This window comes from Pieris napi, chromosome 22 (assembly GCF_905475465.1).
Source record: "Pieris napi chromosome 22, ilPieNapi1.2, whole genome shotgun sequence".
Taxonomy (NCBI): Eukaryota; Metazoa; Arthropoda; class Insecta; order Lepidoptera; family Pieridae; genus Pieris; species Pieris napi.
This window is the reverse complement of record NC_062255.1, coordinates 7,995,230-8,017,863: the sequence shown is the minus strand read 5'-3', so window position 1 is coordinate 8,017,863 and position 22,634 is coordinate 7,995,230. Positions and strand designations below refer to the sequence as shown.

At 33.3% G+C, this 22,634-nt stretch overlaps 2 protein-coding genes across 2 annotated transcripts; one reads left to right on the top strand and one right to left on the bottom strand.

The window, feature by feature from the left end:
• Positions 1-362: 362 nt before the first annotated feature.
• Positions 363-6,847, bottom strand: LOC125060858 (5-methylcytosine rRNA methyltransferase NSUN4). Its single transcript, XM_047665967.1, has 10 exons — positions 6,635-6,847; positions 6,374-6,560; positions 5,986-6,226; positions 5,477-5,655; positions 4,599-4,727; positions 3,804-3,987; positions 3,080-3,200; positions 2,384-2,508; positions 1,467-1,604; positions 363-530 (listed from the first exon to the last, which is right to left on the bottom strand). Exons 1-10 carry the CDS (start codon positions 6,719-6,721, stop codon positions 383-385), a joined length of 1,539 nt encoding a protein of 512 aa, XP_047521923.1. The 5' UTR covers positions 6,722-6,847; the 3' UTR covers positions 363-382.
• Positions 6,848-6,889: 42 nt separating this feature from the next.
• On the top strand, positions 6,890-21,597 carry LOC125060857. The gene is made up of 11 exons (XM_047665966.1): positions 6,890-7,528; positions 7,610-8,575; positions 8,724-8,895; positions 12,472-13,001; positions 14,610-14,772; positions 17,332-17,464; positions 17,878-17,962; positions 18,668-18,753; positions 19,047-19,169; positions 20,142-20,262; positions 21,085-21,597. The coding sequence occupies exons 2-11, from the start codon at positions 7,731-7,733 to the stop codon at positions 21,275-21,277; spliced, it is 2,451 nt and encodes an 816-aa protein (XP_047521922.1). The 5' UTR covers positions 6,890-7,528; positions 7,610-7,730; the 3' UTR covers positions 21,278-21,597.
• The last annotated feature ends 1,037 nt before the right edge of the window (positions 21,598-22,634 follow it).

Sequence of the window (22,634 nt, the reverse complement as noted above, 5' to 3'; positions counted from 1 at the left end):
GTTTATGTTTCACGTGACTTTCATTTTGAATGTATGTGGTTTAGTCAGTAGTTTACAGTCTTATTGGTTTGGTCTAGCATTTTCGAATACAGAACATGAAGTCTAGGGTTCAAGTCCCGAGTGTTTATGAAAAATACGCCATTTCGAATTTTATGAATAAATTAAATCACCGCCTATTTCCAGAGTTAACGGTGATTTAACACCCTCGTGCCTTGGACTTTTTAAATAAAATCTCCCTGATGATACAATTCTTTCTTTCCGGTATTTGACCTGTTGTAATTTTTAGTGAATTAAAAAGAAAATACATTATTGAATCGTTTTTGACGTTATCGATTAAAGATATTTGATAAATTAAACAAAAATTGGTGATTTAAATTTTTTATTATTTAACTCTTACAAGTCTGGCGACATAGGCGGGTCCGAAGTTAGCATCAATATGTGGAACTACAAGTTGACCGTACTTCGGCTTGGCGCTTCCTTGGCCAAGCATCAATGTGCTAGTAAGACTACTGAAGGGTACCGTCATGTCTCTGAAAAAAAAATTAGGTCAAAGTCCGCCTTAAATACAATTATTAATATGTCGTTTGGATAAGGAAAACTACTGGAAACTATATTTTAGTTCTTTAGTTGGACAACAAAATTTCGACAAAGATATGTTTTAAAAAACGTCATAGTATAAAAATAAGAAAATGATTCCTATAGCGTATAAAGACACCATTTTCTAAGACAAGCGAAATAAATAAGAATATAAAAATTTAACAGTACAAAATAACAACATATAAATATAAATTAAGATCAGATTAATGGTTTATGGAACAATACATTAAACTTAAAGGTTTAATATCGATATCTATCGATATCGTCGATAATAGAAGTCGACATACTGAGCTGTTATGTCATATTTTGGTTCGAACTATCAAAATATGATAATTACACGTATTATAAATATATATAAAGACTACGTGAGTCTCGACTTACTCTAAACGCGTAATATTGAAGGAAACATTTAATACACCATAAAAACTAATTTTCATACACACAACAAAAGGCAAATTATTAGTTCATCTTCGTCGTATATATGTCCAAGCCAACTTTTTTTTATGTAATAGGAGGCAAACGGGCAGGAGGCTCACCTGATGTTAAGTGACACCCACGAACACTCACATTGCCAGAAGGCTCGCAAGTGCGTTGCCGGCCTTTCAAGAATTGGTACGCTCTTTTCTTGAAGGACTCTAAGTCGAATTGGTTCGGAAATACATAAAAACTAGCTATTTGATCAACTGGCTGAATATCTTTCAGGCCGCTAGTTAAACGACACTGTTTAATTAAAATGCTAGGCTGTTAATTGTACGGCTTTTTTAAGCTTCACAAACATAGTATATTACCCCACAGGGCAATAAATTTTGGTTATATTTTTTATCAAGTTTTTTTAAAGCTGTGGTTTATCCATACATAAAGATACGTACTTGACAATAGCGACTATATTATCACCAACAAATGCCTGTTTGAGAGCTAAATGCACGACGCCATCATTTTGTATGGGACTTAGCGAACATGTCGAATATACAACCGCTCCGCCAACACGTACCAGCCGTAGAGCATTTCTAAAAATATATAACGCCTATAATATTTTAATATCCCAAGTCTCTTTTTCCCGAAGGGATAGGTAGGGACCACGGATTGCTACGATCCATACCTCGCTCGTTTTATTTGCTTTCATGAAATTCACCTTCCCTTCAATTATGGGAACTTGTCTTTTCTAGTACGTCCTGCATTTGGTCCAGATACGACCAAGGCCTACTAACCCCACTTGGATGGTAAGTCGCTTCTCAGTCATACTTTTTACAGCCTACTGTGCCTGACACACGCCGTCGACTTTTCCTTAGACCCAATAAGGCAAGCCGGTTACAAAGAAAGTCCATTGCACAGCCAGGGATCGAACCCACGACCGACGGCTACGATGGATGAGAGTCGCACGCTGAAGCCACTAGGCCAACACTACCTTATAATTATGTAACAGGACGATATTATGTGTGGCAGAATATGCGAAGTCTAGATACCATAATATTTTTTTTTATTATAGCCTCTATTTCCATAATGAACAATAAAATTAACAATCATATCATATCATATGAGTAATTATTATATACTATGTGCATGCATTAAACAAAATAAAATATTACTATTAATAATCCTTAAATTTAAATTGCAATCGTAATTAATAATTTCAACGTATATAAATTTTAAATGATAAATTAAAAGGAACAAAATCATAATTCATTTTTTAAATCATTATGGACCCTACGGGTACAGGCCTCCTCCATTTTGTACGATATTCTTGCAAATAAATTATTATTATTAAATATATTACTTTGCTACTTACACCAGCAGCTGCGACTGTAACTCCGGTATCCTAAGTCTCTCTCTTATCCGATCCGGTCTGAATATATTATTATCATCCTCATTCAATGAATGTCTGTCTGTTGTACACGGAACATCTACTAAAACCTGAAAACACAATTAAAAATAGCGGACCCGACAAACGTTTTGTACACACGTAAAAAAACATCTAAACCATTCTCTAACCCACTCGAAAAAAAGAAAAATAATCAAAATCGATCTTTGATTTTCTTATGAGGTGATTACGTCAACAGTAATTATTAAATTTATGAAGTTATACTTCTTTAGGCGCGTTATGAAAAATTGATGAGAGTGAAATTTTACGATGCGCGCGCACGGTGACACAAAATTAACAGAATGAAGTTGCCCACGGAAGATGCTACGGCATTGGACATAATTTAAAAACAACATTCGAATAATAATAGAATTTATGTTACACTTTATGTAAGAGAATAATAATGAATATTTATCTATTTAATTTATGACTCCTTTTCCAGTCTTTGATTACCTAGTTACCTAATTATTTGTGAAATTGTTTGCGTACGCGGATATAGTTTATAAATTAAGTCTAATTGCACCAATTAAATACATCTGTCTCTTTTCATCTCAGCGTAAACATAATTTGACAGAAAGAGACGATAGAGCACTTTTAAGGCTTAAACATTTATAATTAAATCACCTTATCAAATCCCATATCATCTGTGAACAATCTTCCGTCTTTGTTAGTGCACACAACTCTCTCCTGCCATTTGTTGTTTGTCCTAAAGTCAATTAAGTAATTGCGTAATATGTTTTTTAATCTGAAATAAAGAACAAATTTTTATGATATATTTATCTAAAAATTCAAAGCAATTAAATTAAAGGCAAAAACACGTTGATGAATTTCTTCTTAAAATGAAAAAGTATAAAAAAATATTTTTTTTACATCTATAGAGCATTTCTATCAAAGTTGTGCATTCAAACCGTTGCAATGGATTTTTATTTTTATGAAAACATTTAACACTCGCTCTCGTGATGAAAACTTTACAAGTTCCTATGGGCACAGAAAGCTGATGACTAATTCTATATGAAAACATAATATAATTGTGTATTAGGCTTCCTGTAATACAACTTTGCAAACTATTATTACTAGTCACGCAATTTTTTGAGATTATTGACACCCCCTCCCCCCGTGTAACGCGCCGTAACGTTTTTTGTTACCAAGTATAGTAAAACGTTTCGTGACCACCTAGTGACTCTTTATACCTAAAAGTTACCATTATGTGGTGTAAAGTACTGCAAAGCCGAAAATAATATTAACAACGCGTAATTGAATCCTCGCCCCGCATCGTAACGTTTTACAAAAGGACCCCCCCCCCTCCAAAATTCGTTACGTAATACTTGAACGCTCCTTAATACATTACCTATTAGATCTAGATATAGAACTATCATTACACACAAGTACATCCGGTAACAAAGTCTGTAAAGCTATAAGTGATTTGCCTCCAGGTGCTGCACACAAATCTAATACCCTATCGCCTTGTTGTAGACACAATGCCAATACGGGCAGCACACTACTACCATCTAGTGGGTAGTAATTGAATACACCTGAAACAAAGTAATCATAATATGAAATAGTCAGTTTGATGTGGTGGTCTTTTGCTGACGATAACTGAAAAACACTCAAAACTTCAAGAAATGTAAATTGTGTAATAAATTTGCTCTTACATCTTAAATTAATTTATTGCAATAAAATCTTGTCTCAAAGGGAATTAAATGTCAATTTGTTGTGTTTTTTTGAAATTAAAGTTTTTTTTTTTTATAGAAAGGGGGCAAACGGGCAGGAGGCTCACCTGATGTTAAGTGATACCACAGCCCATGGACACTCTCAATGCCAGAGGGCTCGCGAGTGCGTTGCCGGCCTTTACCGTTTTAAGTATGTATAAATAAAAACTAAAGTGGTTTGGATATTTTTGTTATACTTGAACTACAGCCTTTTTTGTCTTGACATGAGATTTTATCAAATCTTTCTTCATCAGAATTGAGTATTGAATTGAGCATTGACAATAATGTAAGAATAGAGAAAAAATGGTTTGGATTAACAAAGTTTTGTTATTGAATACATTTCACATGTTTATGTGGAAAAAAATTAATTCATAGCTATAATCATTTATTTCAATACAAATGACTAATACTCATAAAAAAACTTTTAATCATACCTGTATTAGACCTCTTTGGTTCAGAAAATTTATACATTTCACTACCAGTTTCATATGTCATAATTTTCAAATATTCTGGAAATTTAAATTCAGTTTCTGGTTCTATTACTAATGGGAAATCTCCACTTTCTGAAAAATTATTTAAATAAAAACTTAATTGAAGTTGAAAGTTACTTCAGTAAATAGTAATTTTGCTATGACATTTTTCTTAGAGAAAATAGATTCTGTAAGCAAGGTATAAGATAGAAATTTTTCTATAACTTAAGCTTAACAGGCCATTGAAAACAAATACAGTCGACTCCCGATAATTTGACACTCGTTAATTTGAATCTCTCGATTAGTTGAAAAAATATTCCGGTCCCTTGAAAAATACTTGATAAATTGAATAAAATCAATGATAATTGGTCCCTTCGGTAATTTGAAGTTGAAAAAGTATTATCTTGCTCGCCAACATGCGATAATTTGAACTCCGGTCTTCCCTACTCTCTATAAGTTGAAGTGTCTATCATGCACATACCTGTCGTTTGTTTACATACATGCACAGACTTGTCAATTGTTTAATATTTTTTTTTAATAATTGCTATAATAATTGTGAATACATAATAAGAATATAGAAATAATAAGTAACAAATTTTGATCAAATTCTTATTTCCTTCAGTCGCCCCTCCCCCTCGTGGTTATTCAAACACTTGTTATTTTGAACTCTTGATAATTTGAATTTTATCTCTGGTCCCTTGAGTTTCAAATTATCGAGAGATGACTGTACAAATACTAACAATAACATATTATACTAAACAATACATAAATAATAAACAATATTCTTAAATTGGCATGTTATCCTATCATGCTGAGATACTATGATAAAACAGAATACTTACGGGCAGAATAGAAAGAATAATGTAGGGATTCAGGAACAAAATCCTCCATGCCCTTTAATTTTGTTGCTGGCACGTACTGGTATAAAGATTCTGAAGATATTCCCATTGCTGGATCTATGATTCGACTATAGTCTATGTCTGCTTGATCTATTGCTTCGTCCAAGTTTTTTGATATATGTCTTAAAAATAAATTTAATAAACCAAATATACAACCAAAAAACAGCAATGTAATGGAAAATATCGGATATTTTGTGAGCTCTCCTCTCTCTTTTTTTTTGGTCTCTAGCAAGGTTTTTTTTTTAAGTAATAGGAGGCTCACCTGATGTTAAGTGATACCGCTGCTCATGGACACTCACAATGCCAGAAGGCTAGCAAGTGTGCCAAAAAGTGTGTGAAGGCCGGCTGCCTTTCAAGAATTGATAATAATGTTTTCCCAGTTCTTGACATTTGGAGTGTTCACTGAACTTTTTTTATAAAGTTAATAATATATGGTAGCTTCTTACACTTACACTGATTTTTCTTTTTCAATTTGAACTGTGTCTGTGTTTTTTAATATTGTATCTTTTAGTTCCAATTTTTCTGGCAGTTCCTGACTTTGTGGATAAATACTAGTAATTTCATCACTCTGAAGTTTTGATATGTAATTTCCAATTGAATTATCATTGCTTTCTTTCTCCTGAGTAGGTTCTAATGGATAATTTGTATGAAAGTCTTGTTGTACAGACATTAACCTTTTTAAACAGTGTGCTCCTGAAAACATAAATTCCATATGTATGTGACATATATTCATTATAATATTCATATAAAACTCTGTGGTATACATCTAAAAAACTTAACTATTAGTGCTTTGTAATTTTATAATAAATCTTTAAAGCATAAGTTAAACGGGATGATTACCTTTGTGCGACAAGTCTTCCATTGTTTCTTCAGTATCCCCGTAGTTATTTACTACAGCAACATACTTTGAACGTCGAAAGAGAGCTTCCCTCATTGACATCCACTGATCGCCGAAAACAGAACCGTAAAAATCATCAAAATGATTTATTGCCTTATATTTGGGTCCAGTTTTCTTTTTCAGCTTCGCCTACAGTAAATGTTTCAGTAGAATTTATTTTATTAAAACAAATATTTTCAATATAAAATACTCAAAATACATACCCAGTGTGTTTTGGTTTTATGTCGAATTTGTGCAGTAATTAATGGGTATAAATACGTATTTTTATTAATCTTCAAAACATTTAACATTGTTATTAGCAGTGGCTTGATAATTTACTTAAAACAATATAAATAAGCGGCAATAACTTTTACAAGATTTAACAATACTGTTATTACTATTTGTTGTGTTATGTGTATATTAAGAGGTTATGGCTTTAATTGTCATATAAGACAATTGACCGTTTATTAAGAGCAGATTAATACGAAAATGGTGATTGGAGATGTTTATGGTATCTTTGATTTAAAAATTAGCGTGTGAAATGTGAATGAGAAACATTTTCGATTAGCAGTGTCTCAACTCTCATACTTAAACTACACAATAAAATATAAATCCTTAAATTCTAAAGTTTTCAAAACAAGTCGTTGCTGTTCAGTACGTTTATTTTATTGTATAGTTTGTCACAGTCAGAAAATGGAAGAAAGAGATAAAATATTTAGCGCTCCCGCTTTTACAACGCGCGCCAACAACAAATTCCTTGGTATTGATTTGTTTACCAGGATTGGGATGGGAGAATTGGATGTTGTTCTATATTATTATACTACATATATCTCGACAACCTTGTCAAGACTGAAAACGATTTGGAGATAATAATCGTACCTAATTACCACCTTCCGTGTTGAGGTGTTTATCAGTTAATCGTGCCAGGCAAAGTTTAGCCCCTGGAAGTTTTAGGGGTCTTTTAAGCTTAATTACCTGTGTAGCGAGACGTATTATCGATTGCAAAGTCCTTCCGTGATTCGACACACTGGATATACGATCTTGTAACTTGATAAGAATAAAAAAATGTGCAGTGAGACTAAAATGTGTGTCAGTTGTACGGATATCACGATGCAAAGGTATGTTTTTCATATACATACCTGTAGAATTTGAATAAATATTTAAACTGATACTATGAATGATTTTTGCTTTTCTTGTAGATTTAAAACTGCGTATCGTACTTTGGTGAAAGTGATGACTAGTTAAAAAGTATTTTAGAGAAGAATATTTACCAGTCATGTATGGGATGTTGCAAACTGTTTATCAGGCGAGTTCTACGGCATGGAAGGCGGTAAGCTGGAGGTTATGCCTCCTGGGTTGGTCCATCTGGACACTGTAAGAGCCTTGCATCAGACTGTAGTCTCTCTTCGCACTGCCTTGGAATTGTCTAAGAGTGAACTAAAGGAATTGAAAGAAAAGTACAAAGAACAGTCACGGTGTTTAGAACACACAGATATTATAGAGCAGCTAACTATTGAAAATCACATTTTAAGAAGGAAAATTATTGATGGTGATAGTCCACAAAACATTAATTATTCAAACAGTCCCAATGTCGAAGAATATAGCGATGTATATATAAGAACAGCTACTGCTGAGGGTATAGAAGACATAGAACAATCACAAGAACCCCAATTTGACAATAAGCTAGAGGAAATTATTGAAGAGACCTCTATATCAAATCAATCGGAGACATCTGAAAATAAGGAAGAGCCAAAAAGTGAAGTAAAAGTAATAGATAAAGCAAATTTTAAAACTAAACTAGAACTATTATCAAAATTTGATGTGAAAATTAAAGTAACAACTTTAAAAGAAGGTTTGTCTACAACTACCTCTGAAACAGATTCAACAATTGAAGATAAAGTTAATCCAACTGCTGATACAGAATTTGAAGAAAAGAGAGAACATTTTGAAAAGTTTGAAACTCCTAGTGGTGATATAGTGAATATTAGGACTGTGTCAAGTGAGAATATAAAAATGGCCGTTCCCAGTGAAGCAGATAGCAAAAAAGATAAATTTGATGTTCAGGTGAAGATCACTTCAGAGGATAATGTCGTTGTTAAAGAGACTACGGAGAAAGCCAAGAGAAAGGAGACTTTTAACTTAGATGTGGATACTTTGAGTGTCAGGTATAAATAAGTTAGAAAATTTGCTGAGTCTTCACACATTCCAATGTGTCAGACACAATTTTATCCTGTCTTACAGAACATAAATTCTATTCGTTCAAGAAGTGCTAGACCAACTCTTCTTATACTAATATTAATATTCTTTTAACAGATCAATGTCAGAAGGAGATAACTCAGTGTTCTCTGAAGGGACTACACCAATGGAGAACAGTGCTCTTGATGAGAAGCAGGATCAAGAAAATAGTGGGAATGAGTCGGAAGAAGTTGATGATATAGAACTGATATTTACCACAGACGAGTCTAAGGATATAAGTAATTTACAGGTAATTCCCGGCTAATTCAAGTAGTTTCTAAGATATTGGTTTTGACTTTTTTTTTCTGTTCAATAATTATCCACATTTGAGGCAGAATTTTTTTTTATCTACTTATTTACTCTTTATTTTAAAAAAAACCTACTTAAAGACAACCTAAGGTGGCATAATCAATCTTCCAAAATCTTCCAGGCAACCCTAATAAACGATGTGGAACTTATATTATACTACACAGAATAATAATACACCAGAAACTTACATTTAAGTAACCATACTATAAATATATCCCTGAAAAAATCATTTGCATAAATTTTACACGCTCAAGTCATATAGAGAACAATAGACAAGACAGAACATTCATAGATTAAGTCAATAAAATAACTAATAACTAAACTTTAATAGGTATTGCCATACCCAATACTTACAAGAAACTATAGTCTATAGCAAACATAGAGATTTTATAAACGAAATAAAAAGAATGTGAATCCATAAATAAGTATCCATGCTTCCCAGGTATAGGCTATAAAATATTGAACAAAAAACTAGTCCCTGTAATTTTTTCACCATTTGAATAATCCCACAAAAGGTACACGATTGTATTAAATTATTAGACCTCCCGAAACCACCATTTACCATCCGCGAAAATTCTAGAATAACTCCTAAAAGGACTTGTGCTCATTTTGATTTGCAACAAACAAACTTACCAAACATCAATAATAATCAAATCTTGATTTTCAAATCTTTTTAAGCACACCTGGCCAGAAGGTGGCTATGTTATTGAGTCCCAGCAAATAATGATCGTAGCAATAAAAGCGAAATGTGCTGGATTATATTTAAATGATTTAATATATCTACTAAAAGTCTTAATAAGATTATTATATCGCGCTTAGAAATGGTTTTGCGGGATTTTGAAAACTATGGTTGTGATTTATTTAATATAACATTACTTTTTCTTTTAAACTACATGCAATTAAAATATCATTTATCCATGTAGGTATCGCCAGAAAATAATGCTTATCCCAATTCTCAAATCAAGGAAACGGACGAGCAGAAGTGGCAATAAACTCTCCGCCACTCTTTTAAATAGTTTTCTTTTACAAAATATTTGCAAGCACCTGAAACAAATGTTAACTCATCGTATCATACAGTTAATTATTATAATTAAATAAAAATAATGTATACATAAGACATTCAATAATTCGAATATACTTTTGAGTTTAAAAAATAAAACTATTTAGCTAATAGTAAAGCTTTGCACATATTTTACATCACGCTATTCGTGTTTGCATGTTTATTCACCCATAAAATACTTTGATTAATTAAAACATAACGAGAAAGTAATCACTTAATCCGCTTTTACTGAAAGCTTCGGAGTTAAATTTGTTTATTCATGCAATGTAGTATATAGTACACAGTTTCGTACTAAATTAGTTTTAGTAAGATATTTCGTTAGGCCTACTACTACTGGCGTAGATTACACATTAGTGTCATCGAAGATCTTGGAGTTAATCCTTGATGAAAAAATAATTACGAGATTATTAAACAATACCAGGACTGTCAAAGAGGAGATCAAGACCTGGAGTATAAAATACAGAAAAAGGCTAGAAATGCATTTTTATAAGCTTGCCACGCAACTAACCATACCGGACCTAATAAATAGGCTTAAAAGGCGACAAATTCTAAGTCTTGATAGACACGGTTGAAAGAGAGGAGCAGTCTCGATGGAGATTTTGCTTTGAACGCCTAACAGCTCTCAACACATCTGCTCATAGTCTAGCTGACTGATTGCAAGATAAAGACTTATATAAATAAAAAAAATTAAGCAATACCTACTTGGAACCGGAATGTTCTTTTTGCTACTCCTAAAAACATCGAAGAAAGAGGTTGTCAATTCGACCTGTGATTAAAAAGACTAAACATTTTATTTTAATGAACAACGCTAAATTAGGTCTTTTGTATTTGATTTATACATAATAGAAGGAGTAGGTGATATATTATGTTTATCATAATTTTTTCTTCCAATAAAAAAACCTCTTCAGCGGTCTACATTTAAATGAAAGTTCGACATATATTGACAAAAAACCACGTTGCGAAGCAATTCAATTAGATTTAATCTGAAATCGATTGAGGTTCTAACCACCATTTTCAGTTCGATTGTGAAGAGCCTTGCGTGTAAAACTGTTATCAATCGCGGCGAAGTATGTTAGTCCTGGTACATTCACGTCGTAAATTCAAAACTTCAATTGCATGCTCAAGTGGATTTAATGCAATGATACGTGCACACGACTGTACATTTATCTTTTGTATTTATGATATCGTATATGCGTTCTCTTATACGACTTACAATATTCAAATTAACCTGTATTCGCTTGCCCCGTAGAATAAAGTCGTAAAAGCAAATTTTTTTGAGGAAAAATAAAAGAAGGTAATGCTATTATTACCAGGATACTAAGTATATAACAAATATATGTATTATATATATTTATTTCTTTCCTATATCGATTTAAATATTGTTGTGATTTATTTAGTGTAAGGGAGCGTCTAACTATAGAGTCACCAGGTTGTCACGAAACGTTTTACTAGACTTGGGAACAGTACTATACTTGGGTTCTGAAAAACGTTACGGCGAGTTACATTGGGGGGGGGGGTCAATAATCTTCAAAAATTGCGTTACGTAATACTTGAACGCTCCCTAAATAGTTAAAAAATTACTAAATGTACATTACAGTAATTATGAAGAGCAAAAGCGTTTTACCTTGTTTCCCTATTTAAACTTAATTACTGCCGACACAGTATCTGATGGCACATTTTGATGAATGTCTAGAACGTATTAATATATTACCACTCTTTTCGTAGAAATTGTACGACCTTGGTGAAACAGATTTTATTTTATTACCACTTTTTAATTGTTTTTAAACTGTCGCATTATCTTTCATCATTTTTGATTCAAAGTCGACACTTAGCGATAACTATGAGCCAGCAATCAGCGACGTGTGTAAGCTGCTTGTAAGTCTAAGTGTAAAGAAAACACAACATAAGGCATTATGTGACCATTAAAGGGAATCAATCTTATTTATATTGCTTTCTAGTATTGTCTTTGATTAACATAACCTTTACACATTTAAAGAAAAAACTTTTTAACCGGTTTAAAGTTATGTATTATTATAAATTTATAATTATATGGTCACCGTGACCACGCACGCTGTAAAGCACGCGAAACGTCGGATTAATTTATACATAACTTTAATCCGGTTAAAAAGTTTTTTCTTTATATATGTCACCGTAAAATTGTAAAAACCGTTAGATTGTAATCTATCTCGCGAGATTGTAAACTGTCGAAAGATTGTGAACCTCAACGAACTGCTTACAAATTAACGTATTATTATTCGGTAGTTATATGAAATTGTTGGGAAGTAAAATTAATCTGTAATTGACCAAAGAAGTTTGAATGATAACTAAGTTAGTGTAGTACAATCTACCGAATACCGATAACCGATAACCGATAGATTACAATCTAACGGTTTTTACAATTTTACGTTAACATATATATTGCTTTCCTTGCAATTTTTTATGATATGTAATTTTTAGGAGGATCTCGTCTCGATACGTGATTCAGATCACTGGACACCCGGTTCAGCGTCAACCCACTCGACTCCAGTGCTGATAAAATTCCATACCCTCGATCCTGACTTTCAAACTGGCCCAATGGCAGCCAATAAGAGCTTTGGCAATATCGACCAACTGAGAATGAAGAGAGTCTCTCTGCCGAACGAGAAAGAATTTAAACATAAGGGAAGTTTAGATTTGCCTGGACGCGGTATTTTGAAAAGTTTTAACAATAAGTCCGATAATATGTTGTATAGAAGAAGTCCAAATGCCAGTACTAGGAGATTGGACAGCGTGGGGAGTTTGGACCACACAAAGTCCTCCAGCTTTGAATTAGGTTCCAGTATGGATATACTTCATCGTGAAGCGAGTGTGGATAGTGTTCGGTCGAGATTTGATAGATTCTCAGTGTTTGGGGAAACAGATATATCGAAATGTGGTATTTCTGAAGATGATTTGGCTGCGAATCTCAATTCGAGGAGGAACACGTGCCCCAACCCGTATCAGTACAGGTAAGTAGTTTTTGAAATTATATCAAAATAGTTGATATGTTGAGAGTGTTTTATGTGTTCTATACTAAATTATAAGCAGTGTTGGCCTAGTGACTACAGCGTGCGACTCTCATACCTGAGGTCGTAGATTCGATCCTTGGCTGTGCACCAATGGACTTTCTTTCTTGTGCGCATTTAACATTTGTTCGAACGGTGAAGGAAAACATCACGAGGAAATTAGACGGCGTGTGTCAGGCACTGGAGGCTGATCTCCTACTTTCCTATTAGATTTAAAAATGATCATAAAACAGATTCAGAAATCTGAGGCTAAGACCTAAAGAGGTTGGAGCGCCACTGATTTATTTTTATTTTTTATACTAAATTATGAAGTATAGTGAGCTAATTTCAGAATTTTGTAATGAAAATAAGAAATATGTTTACTATGGAATATAAGATACAGGTATTACTTATTCAACTTAAATTTGAATCGGTAGACATCCCTACTCATCGGCAAAGAAGACAGAGGGTGTAGGCCGAGAGAAAAAGCCGGCGTAAAAAACTCTCGGTACTTTTTAAAATAGCAAATCATCATACAAAATGACAATGTCAAACAACACTTATTTTAAAACAAATATCGCAAATAATTTGAAGTAGCCTGTCTAGCACTAGTCCCAGGCCCTTTTATCAACTAGATAATTGTTAACTTTATTGTAAGCCTTTTTACATAGCTTTTTTCAAATACGAGGCGTGTATTTAAAGTAAGGTCTCCATTTATTTTTTCACATTAAATAACATGTATTTACAAAGTTTAATACATTGCTGTAAAGCTTGAAATCTAAGCTATTTTTCTATATAATCGCTATTCACTTCGATGAGTTTCTTCATTCGTACGACTAACTCCTTACAGTTCCGACGTCGCCCCTAGTGAATTCCACATGTTTCCTGCCCTGAAAAAACATCTAGGAGGAATGAAATTTGCGAGAAATTCTTCCCCTTCCTCTTCAAAACTGGCGAGAAATTCTTGGGCACATTGGACACGTTTCACTTTGTGCTCCGGGGTTTCATTTCGTTCCTGCGCGAGGCGGCGGGATCATGGTTCGAGGAGGGGATACAAAAGTTTGTCGTACGAATGAAGAAACTCATCGAAGTGAATGGCGATTATATAGAAAAATAGCTTAGATTTCAAGCTTTACAGCAATGTATTAAACTTTGTAAATACATGTTATTTAATGTGAAAAAAATAAATGGAGACCTTACTTTAAATACACGCCTCGTACATTTCTTAAATTTATTAGGCAGAGATAAAAGAGCCTCTGGGATTTTATTAAAGAAGAGTATCCCTTTTCCCAAAAAAGAATTACTAACTTTAGATAGTTTGTTCCGAGTATTAACATTGTGCGTATGTTCTATTCTAATAAACATCGTTGAATTAAACATTATAGCGAGGCACACAATTTTTCTTACATACATTTAGTACGCGTTTTAAACTTCAAAATAGTTCAAAATTGGACTAGATTCTTCAATATTTATATGTTCAACTATATTTAAAATAATAATTACGAAACATAGTCACATGTGAATATATTTATATCTATATATCTATAAACAATATTTTATCATTAATTCCAGATTACAACCATCCCGTTTATCATCACGCACACAAAAACCCATTGCTGGACGGGTACGACCCATCCTTCGTGAAAGTTATGGACCGCGCAGAGAGGGCTCCGCTCAGACGGACATGTCCGCCTTACCACCTCGATGGACCTCAGATGGATATCTTGCTTATAAGGTATTATTTTGATACCTTATTCCCAGCTTCTTATTTTTGTTTTCTTCCTTAATTAAAGTGTTTAAAAATATTTTTTGAACTTGAGTTAGTCCTAAAAGTCTTGGGATGTAAGTGACAGAAGGTAGGAGATGATTAATATGTTTCAAATTTTAAAATTATTTATTCATATAGGTAACCCATTGTACACTTATGCACGTCAAAATAAATGTATGAAATGCTTCTTATTTTACTGCCAGTTCTCAGGAAGAGAACGACTGGCAATAAACTCTCCGCCACTCTTTTTCTATTTCTTATATGAAGTATCAAACTTATTTACACTAAGATTCACAGTATTAAGTTAGCGTTAAGTATCAATAGAGGAATAGAGTAAATGGAGCGTTTCATTGCTTTGTGTGTAGCCAAGAAATCTCAAACAAGGCTCGACTGGCCGAGTCCAGGGGAGTGAATATGGGGAAGAGAAAAAATTACAGCAGAATAAAAGAGAGCGTTACGAAGTATGTGTGGTTTAACATTGCGTGATAGGATAAGTAATAGAATGTGATATCTGTAAAACCGCTGAAAAATTCAAATTTCAAATTTTGTTTCTACCCTCAAAATAATAAGGGCGTTACGAAGTATGTGTGGTTTAACATTGCGTGATAGGATAAGTAATAGAATGTGATATCTTTAAAACCGCTGAAAAATTCAAATTTCAAATTTTGTTTCTACCCTCAAAATAATAAGGGCGTTACGAAGTATGTGTGGTTTAACATTGCGTGATAGGATAATTAATAGAATGTGATATCTTTAAAACCGCTGAAAAATTCAAATTTCAAATTTTGTTTCTACCCTCAAAATAATAAGGGCGTTACGAAGTATGTGTGGTTTAACATTGCGTGATAGGATAAGTAATAGAATGTGATATCTTTAAAACCGCTGAAAAATTCAAATTTCAAATTTTGTTTCTACCCTCAAAATAATAAGGGCGTTACGAAGTATGTGTGGTTTAAGATTGCGTGATAGGATAAGTAATAGAATGTGATATCTTTAAAACCGCTGAAAAATTCAAATTTCAAATTTTGTTTCTACCCTCAAAATAATAAGGGCGTTACGAAGTATGTGTGGTTTAACATTGCGTGATAGGATAATTAATAGAATGTGATATCTTTAAAACCGCTGAAAAATTCAAATTTCAAATTTTGTTTCTACCCTCAAAATAATAAGGGCGTTACGAAGTATGTGTGGTTTAACATTGCGTGATAGGATAAGTAATAGAATGTGATATCTTTAAAACCGCTGAAAAATTCAAATTTCAAATTTTGTTTCTACCCTCAAAATAATAAGGGCGTTACGAAGTATGTGTGGTTTAAGATTGCGTGATAGGATAAGTAATAGAATGTGATATCTTTAAAACCGCTGAAAAATTCAAATTTCAAATTTTGTTTCTACCCTCAAAATAATAAGGGCGTTACGAAGTGTGGGTGGTGTAACATTGCGTGATAGGATAAGTAATAGAATGTGATATCTTTAAAACCGCTGAAAAATTCAAATTTCAAATTTTGTTTCTACCCTCAAAATAATAAGGGCGTTACGAAGTATGTGTGGTTTAACATTGCGTGATAGGATAAGTAATAGAATGTGATATCTGTAAAACCGCTGAAAAATTCAAATTTCAAATTTTGTTTCTACCCTCAAAATAATAAGGGCGTTACGAAGTGTGGGTGGTGTAACATTGCGTGATAGGATAAGTAATAGAATGTGATATCTTTAAAACCGCTGAAAAATTCAAATTTCAAATTTTGTTTCTACCCTCAAAATAATAAGGGCGTTACGAAGTGTGGGTGCTGTAACATTGCGTGATAGGATATGCAATAGTGATATACGTGAACAGTGTGGGTTAAAGCAGGACGTAATTACGATATGAAAGGGAATGCTTTAGTGCTTTGGACATATAGAACGGATGAGCCAGAAGTGGTAACAAGTAGAGTATACAAAGGCAATCGTGGATGGTGAAGTCGGTTAGGCCCTGTCGCACATACCTGGATCAAATCCTCTTCTTCCTTCTTCGCTTCTACTTAGACGCGCAAGAGAATATAAGATGTTTCTTTTATTTAATTACCCGACAACGTAGTTATTAAGCACTATAGAGGGGGTGGGTTCTTTGATTTTTATATTTGATTAATTATTTACTTTTTTACACATATTACCCACACATTGTCTATGCTTGAAAACGAAATTCACTATCAAGGATTCCTACAAGAGAGAGAGAGCTTTTTGAGCTTTGCTTACTTTTGCTGACAAGAGGCGACACGACGGGTATAAATTGTAGTAAATCTGCTTACGTAATAATTGAACGGCCCCATATTTTTATTTGATTATTTTGTTAGTACAAAGCGTGCTGTTTTCCTGTTAAAGTGTGTGGTTTAGATTATTATTATTTATGTCTAGATTTAAGATTTTGTTGCAATGCTCATCCGACAAGAGATTTCAGAGATTTTTTCTCGCATTTGTCCTATTGTCAGTTAAAGTTGATTAAAGTGGCTATTATTATAGTATAGGTTATTATTGACAATTACTTAGATGTCCCCTCCACCCTGCGTTGTGACAACTTTGCCCCAACGAGCCAGTCCCGCCCGACGTCTCACGATACCAGAGAAAGCTCCCATCCAACGCCGTTCTGATGAAGCGAGGCGGGTTCTACTAAGTGACATAGGTAAGTTATTAAATTTGTTTATTTTTTGTTCACGAACTCGTAATAATTATCAAATAATTATAGATATTTTCACCAAGCAGAACAATGTTGGCCTAGTGGCTTAGGGAGCGTTCAAGTATTACGTAACGAATTATTTGGTCCTTTTGTAAAACGTTACGATGCGGGGCGGGGATTGAATCACGCGTTATTGTTAATATTATTTTCGACTTTACAGCACATAATGGTATCTTTTAGCTATAAAGAGTCACTGGGTGGCCACGAAACGTTTTACTATTGGGTACAGAAAAACGTTACGGCGCGTTACTACTTAATAATCTACAAAAATTGCGTAATTGATTAAATAATTGCAAACCCTCATACTTACCTAATAGACTTCTTGAAATAGTTTGTAAAGATAAAACCTTATATTATAGGATTCACATCAATGGTACCAGAATTGTCACGCTCTGCTGAACCATTGTGGACTCTACGAAGAGCCCAACAATCTTCAGATAACAGGTACTTTAATCATTTCAAGACCAAGGTAACTAAGACCTAAGGTCCGTTCTAGAACGTCCCAGCGTACTCTTTGTTTAATAAAAGATATAACTGCTTTTATACAAAGTTTTTTTGAAGTGAGATTTTTCTTTATGAGGGTAATTTTTTTTTAAAACAGTAATGTGCAGCGTTTTTGATGAAGAAAAGGGAGAGAGCGATTGAAACCGATTGAGATAGAGTGAGAGGAGCGAATTACCTTATAGAAATTCTATATATAATTCTATATAAAAATTGCGTAAAGAGAATTTATAAAATATTAGTATTTTATATTTTATGCAAAATAATTTATTGAAATCTCAAATAACGAATTTTAAATTAAAATGCCACGTGTTTTTATTATCGAAGAAAAAAAAAATATTTGTATTAATTTTTGACACTTAATATTTTAATGATAATTCAATTCCTAACAACTTCCTTTTTCCCTCTCTCTAAGTCTCGGAAATCAAAAGTTTTAAATTTGTATAAATATGAACAAGAGTTAAAAAAATAGTTTTCCAAAGAAGATTCACTTCTGACATGTGTACTTTGTACTCACGCACTTTATTTTAATTTAGGCTTGCGAATATTTTATGTATTTGGCCTATTCCTATATTTGTAAAATGTTTGAACTATACTAAAACAAAGCTGGGTAATATATTATTGGTCTTATTGTGTATTATGTGTTAGGTACACCCGTGGTTCGTACCGTTCGCCGAGTGCGAGTGTAGAGCGAAGTTCAGAGTGGACTCCGCACCAGCGTCACACTTCACGAGGTATACTTTTTTTTTTCAATTCTAGGTTAGAATAAATATTTGAAAATGGAACAACAGAATGCCTCATTTTGATTGGTTGGACGTTGACCAATCACAATCAATTATTCGTTTTTTTAAACCGAAAATTTCCAATTAGACATTTCGAAGAATCTTTGGTATTGTAAAATCGTTATCACGGTCATAGACCTCGCCATCAAAGCTTCTTTTTCAAGGATTTTTTCAGTATCTTCGTGCGTTGATGCAACAATGGCAGTAGTAGATACTAAATTCTAATTTTACTTTCATTTGACCAGGTGAGTGTATGTCTTGGCGCGGATCTCTACCGGATGTTCGGGATGACACAGATACTCTCCTCCGCGATACTGAGACATTCCTACGTCGCTCCATTGACAATTTGCGCTCTACGTCACTCGATCGTAAGTAGATAAGATTATTCAATGTAATTTTTTTCTTTAGTATTTCGAATATTTCTCCAACAAAACCCTTTTCTCCTCTTTTTTTACACGTCTCTTAAAAGCTCCGTTAAAAGAGCTGTTATGTTACTATTAAAATTCAAAATGGTGCCTTGAGTAGGATTTAGTCGGCATAAGTATATAGTTATTACCAATCAACTAACTATCTATAACTAAAGCTTCTAAACTATTGACTTACTTGACCTAATGTCCTATGACCTCTATCCTCCTATCGCGGTCTTATGCTTCACATTTTACCTCACCAGTCTTTGTGACTCTCTTTGCCTCAACTGTACGTCCTCAAGTTTGCTAGCTAGTGTTCCGCTTTCCCTTTCGGTTCCAAGCAGGCGCCTGCTTGGTGACATGGAATTTATGTAAACTATTATTTAATTCATGATTTTCTCCTAATTTCTCCTTGTCTATAATTAATTGTTTTGTCTGTCTCCTTTACTAATGTTACATTAATATCCTAAAAAAAAAATGTAGGTTACACAATGTACACTTATAAACGTCAAAAAAAGAAAAATACATTAAATGCTTCTAACTTTACATTTACTTCCAGTTCACAACTCAAGGGCTTAGAACGCAAGAGAAGAACTGGCAATAAACTCTCCGCCACTCTTTTTAATCGCCATGTTTTTTTTACACAACGTTTGTAAGGAGCTGCAACCAATACACCATGTTCCACATGACATCTTAAGTAATTAATAATAATAACATAAATTAAAAGCAAAGATTTGTCCTCTATCAGCAGGAGGCATGTTGAAATAGGAGCACGCACTTACATTCTCGTTCATTTTATTTTTTTTATTTATTTTATTTATTTATTCTATACATGATCCTAAATAGAAAGAAGTTGGCGTGGTGGAAACACAAACTGGACACAGTTAAAATGTCTGATGAATAAAGTGCTGTATATGATAAATGTATTTTCAGTGGACGCACATTTTGATAGAACTGGTCAGCCGTACATCCCCGGTGAGCCGAAACAATTGCGCTTGGGGCATACTGTTAAACTCATAACTCCGCAAGGCAGATTGGCTGTAGGCAGAGTCAGGTACAGTTTTTCTTATTCTGCTATTATATTAACAAAAATATGCAGCGGAGTGTAAATTTCTTGACATAAGCAAAATAAATCTGAGTAATTTTTGAAGTAAAACTTCTTTAGGCGCGACTAGGGAGTAACTCAGATTTTTTTTCTGACGGGAGTAACGCTATAGAAGTACTATAGTCTGTGTAATCCGCTTTTTAAAAATAACAACTATAGCGCGTTTTATAAGTCCGTCAGCGCCATCTAGTGGTGCATTATTTAAACTGATTTAACTCAGTTTTTTGGTAGTGTTTATTTAGGATAGCATTCACTAGTTTTATTTAATACTGATTCTTGTAATTATGTTATTATTAGTATATTTATATTTAAAATGAAGATCCATACTACATGAATAATAAACATAATTGAATTATAATATGATATTTATTATTTTTACAAAGAAGTTTTACTTCAATCGCTCGTAAAGATTACACGCACACACTTTTTTTTTTCTTCAAAAAACGTGTAATTCTATTACCCTTTTGTATATTAAGTATATTTTTTTTTAAATTTTGTATAATAATAATAATTCAGTGTTACAAGCTAGTCTTGGCCTCAGAATTCAATCAGTTATTGTATTGACAAGTAGGTGATCAGCTTTCTGTGTCTGACACACGCCATTGATTTTGTCGTCGTTGGGTTTGAAACAAGCTGGTTTCCTCACGATGTTTCCTTACTAAGGAGCAAGTAAAAATTACGCACATATTAAGAAAATCCTAATGTGACTTCTTGTTTATTAAGCTAACCACAAAAGCTTTTTATTCGCAATTAATCCTTTAATTCTTTCAGATACGTGGGCATAGCCGGTGGAACTGCCGCCAACAGTGGCATTGTTGTAGGCGCTGAATTCTCCTGTATGGAGTATCCGGGACTTCCCCGTAACGACGGTACATACCGGGGCAGACGATACTTCCTTACTCCACCTCAAAATACAGCCGTTTTTGTGCCATTCTCTAAAATAGTAATGGCGTGGGCTAATTAAAATCATATTTGCATTTGGCATCGATTCCGGATCGAAGGACCATCACTTTTTGAATCCGAACAGGATTTTGTAAGTATGAAAATTTCATAATAAATGGTTGAATTGGTATTTTAAAATCTCAGAAATTGACTCCCTTATAAAAAACTAAAGAGCTCATATTCGTCTGCCAAATCGTGTAAGACAAGAGTGCTTTAAGTAATCAAAACTTATTTTTTATAAGGGGTACTAAAACTAGCGGACCCGATAGATGTTGTCCTGTATAATATTTTAAGCGATTAGGATATTAAACAAAGTATGAAATTACCGACTGCAGCGCCATCAGCCGGACTGATTTGTGAATCTAAACCAGGCAGGGCGCCACCCAAATACATACATAAATTTTCAAATCGGTCAAGCCGTTTAAGCGGAGTTCAGTGACATACACACGTAGTGTAGAATTATATATATAAAGATAATGTTGTACGTTATATGAAACATCTTGAATGTCAAATCGAATGGCAAATCTCGTGTAAATTTGTACATACGTGAAATACTAAAAATGAGTATGGTATTGTCTTTTTCGACTCGGGAGTCAAATAAGTCTTATAACTCGAAAACTTAAATATGCCGGTATTTCGGTATTGCCGTAATCGGTACCAATTTGACGTTGAGTCAAAATTTTAAGCGAAATATTGGAAAGTAAAGTAATTTTAAGAACGAAAGATAATCTTAAGATCCTATGTAAGCAAAAATCGCTCATCTTAGTACTAAGGCCTAATATCGGTATTTAAAGGTATTTCTAATAGAAATTCTTATATTTGATTACTTTACAGGCGTCTTGTAACTAGGAGGTTTTCGGGTGTAGCTTTTTGTCATGTTTAACAATATTTTAAAGGAACTAAGACTGTACAAAATTCATTTAATTATGTCGCGCTTTTTTGAATAACACTTTTGTGAATGTTTTGTCTTTTCACGTAAATGTAGATTATTTAGATCCTTTAATTGCTCATAGCCTAGTTTCACGGTGAAATTCATAAAAAAACATTTTTTCAAAGACCTTTTTATTTTATTATTTTTATTTTTTATTTATTATTAATATTAGCATCGATTTTTGTCCACTAGTAAATGCCAGAAAAAATAGGGATCCGGAATTATTGTACCAGTGGTACCAATATTGCGACATTAGAGCATTGTAACAATATTGAAATTGGGCACAAAAAGTCGTCTTGGCACTTATAAAATTCTGGTCTTCTCTTATTAATTATCGAATCAACTAGATGGCGCCTTAAATAATTAACTCGCACTTGCTTGTACGAGTACACTTTACAATAAAGGAATTGATCAATTTTTATAGTTAAAAGTTTTTAAATAGGTGTTA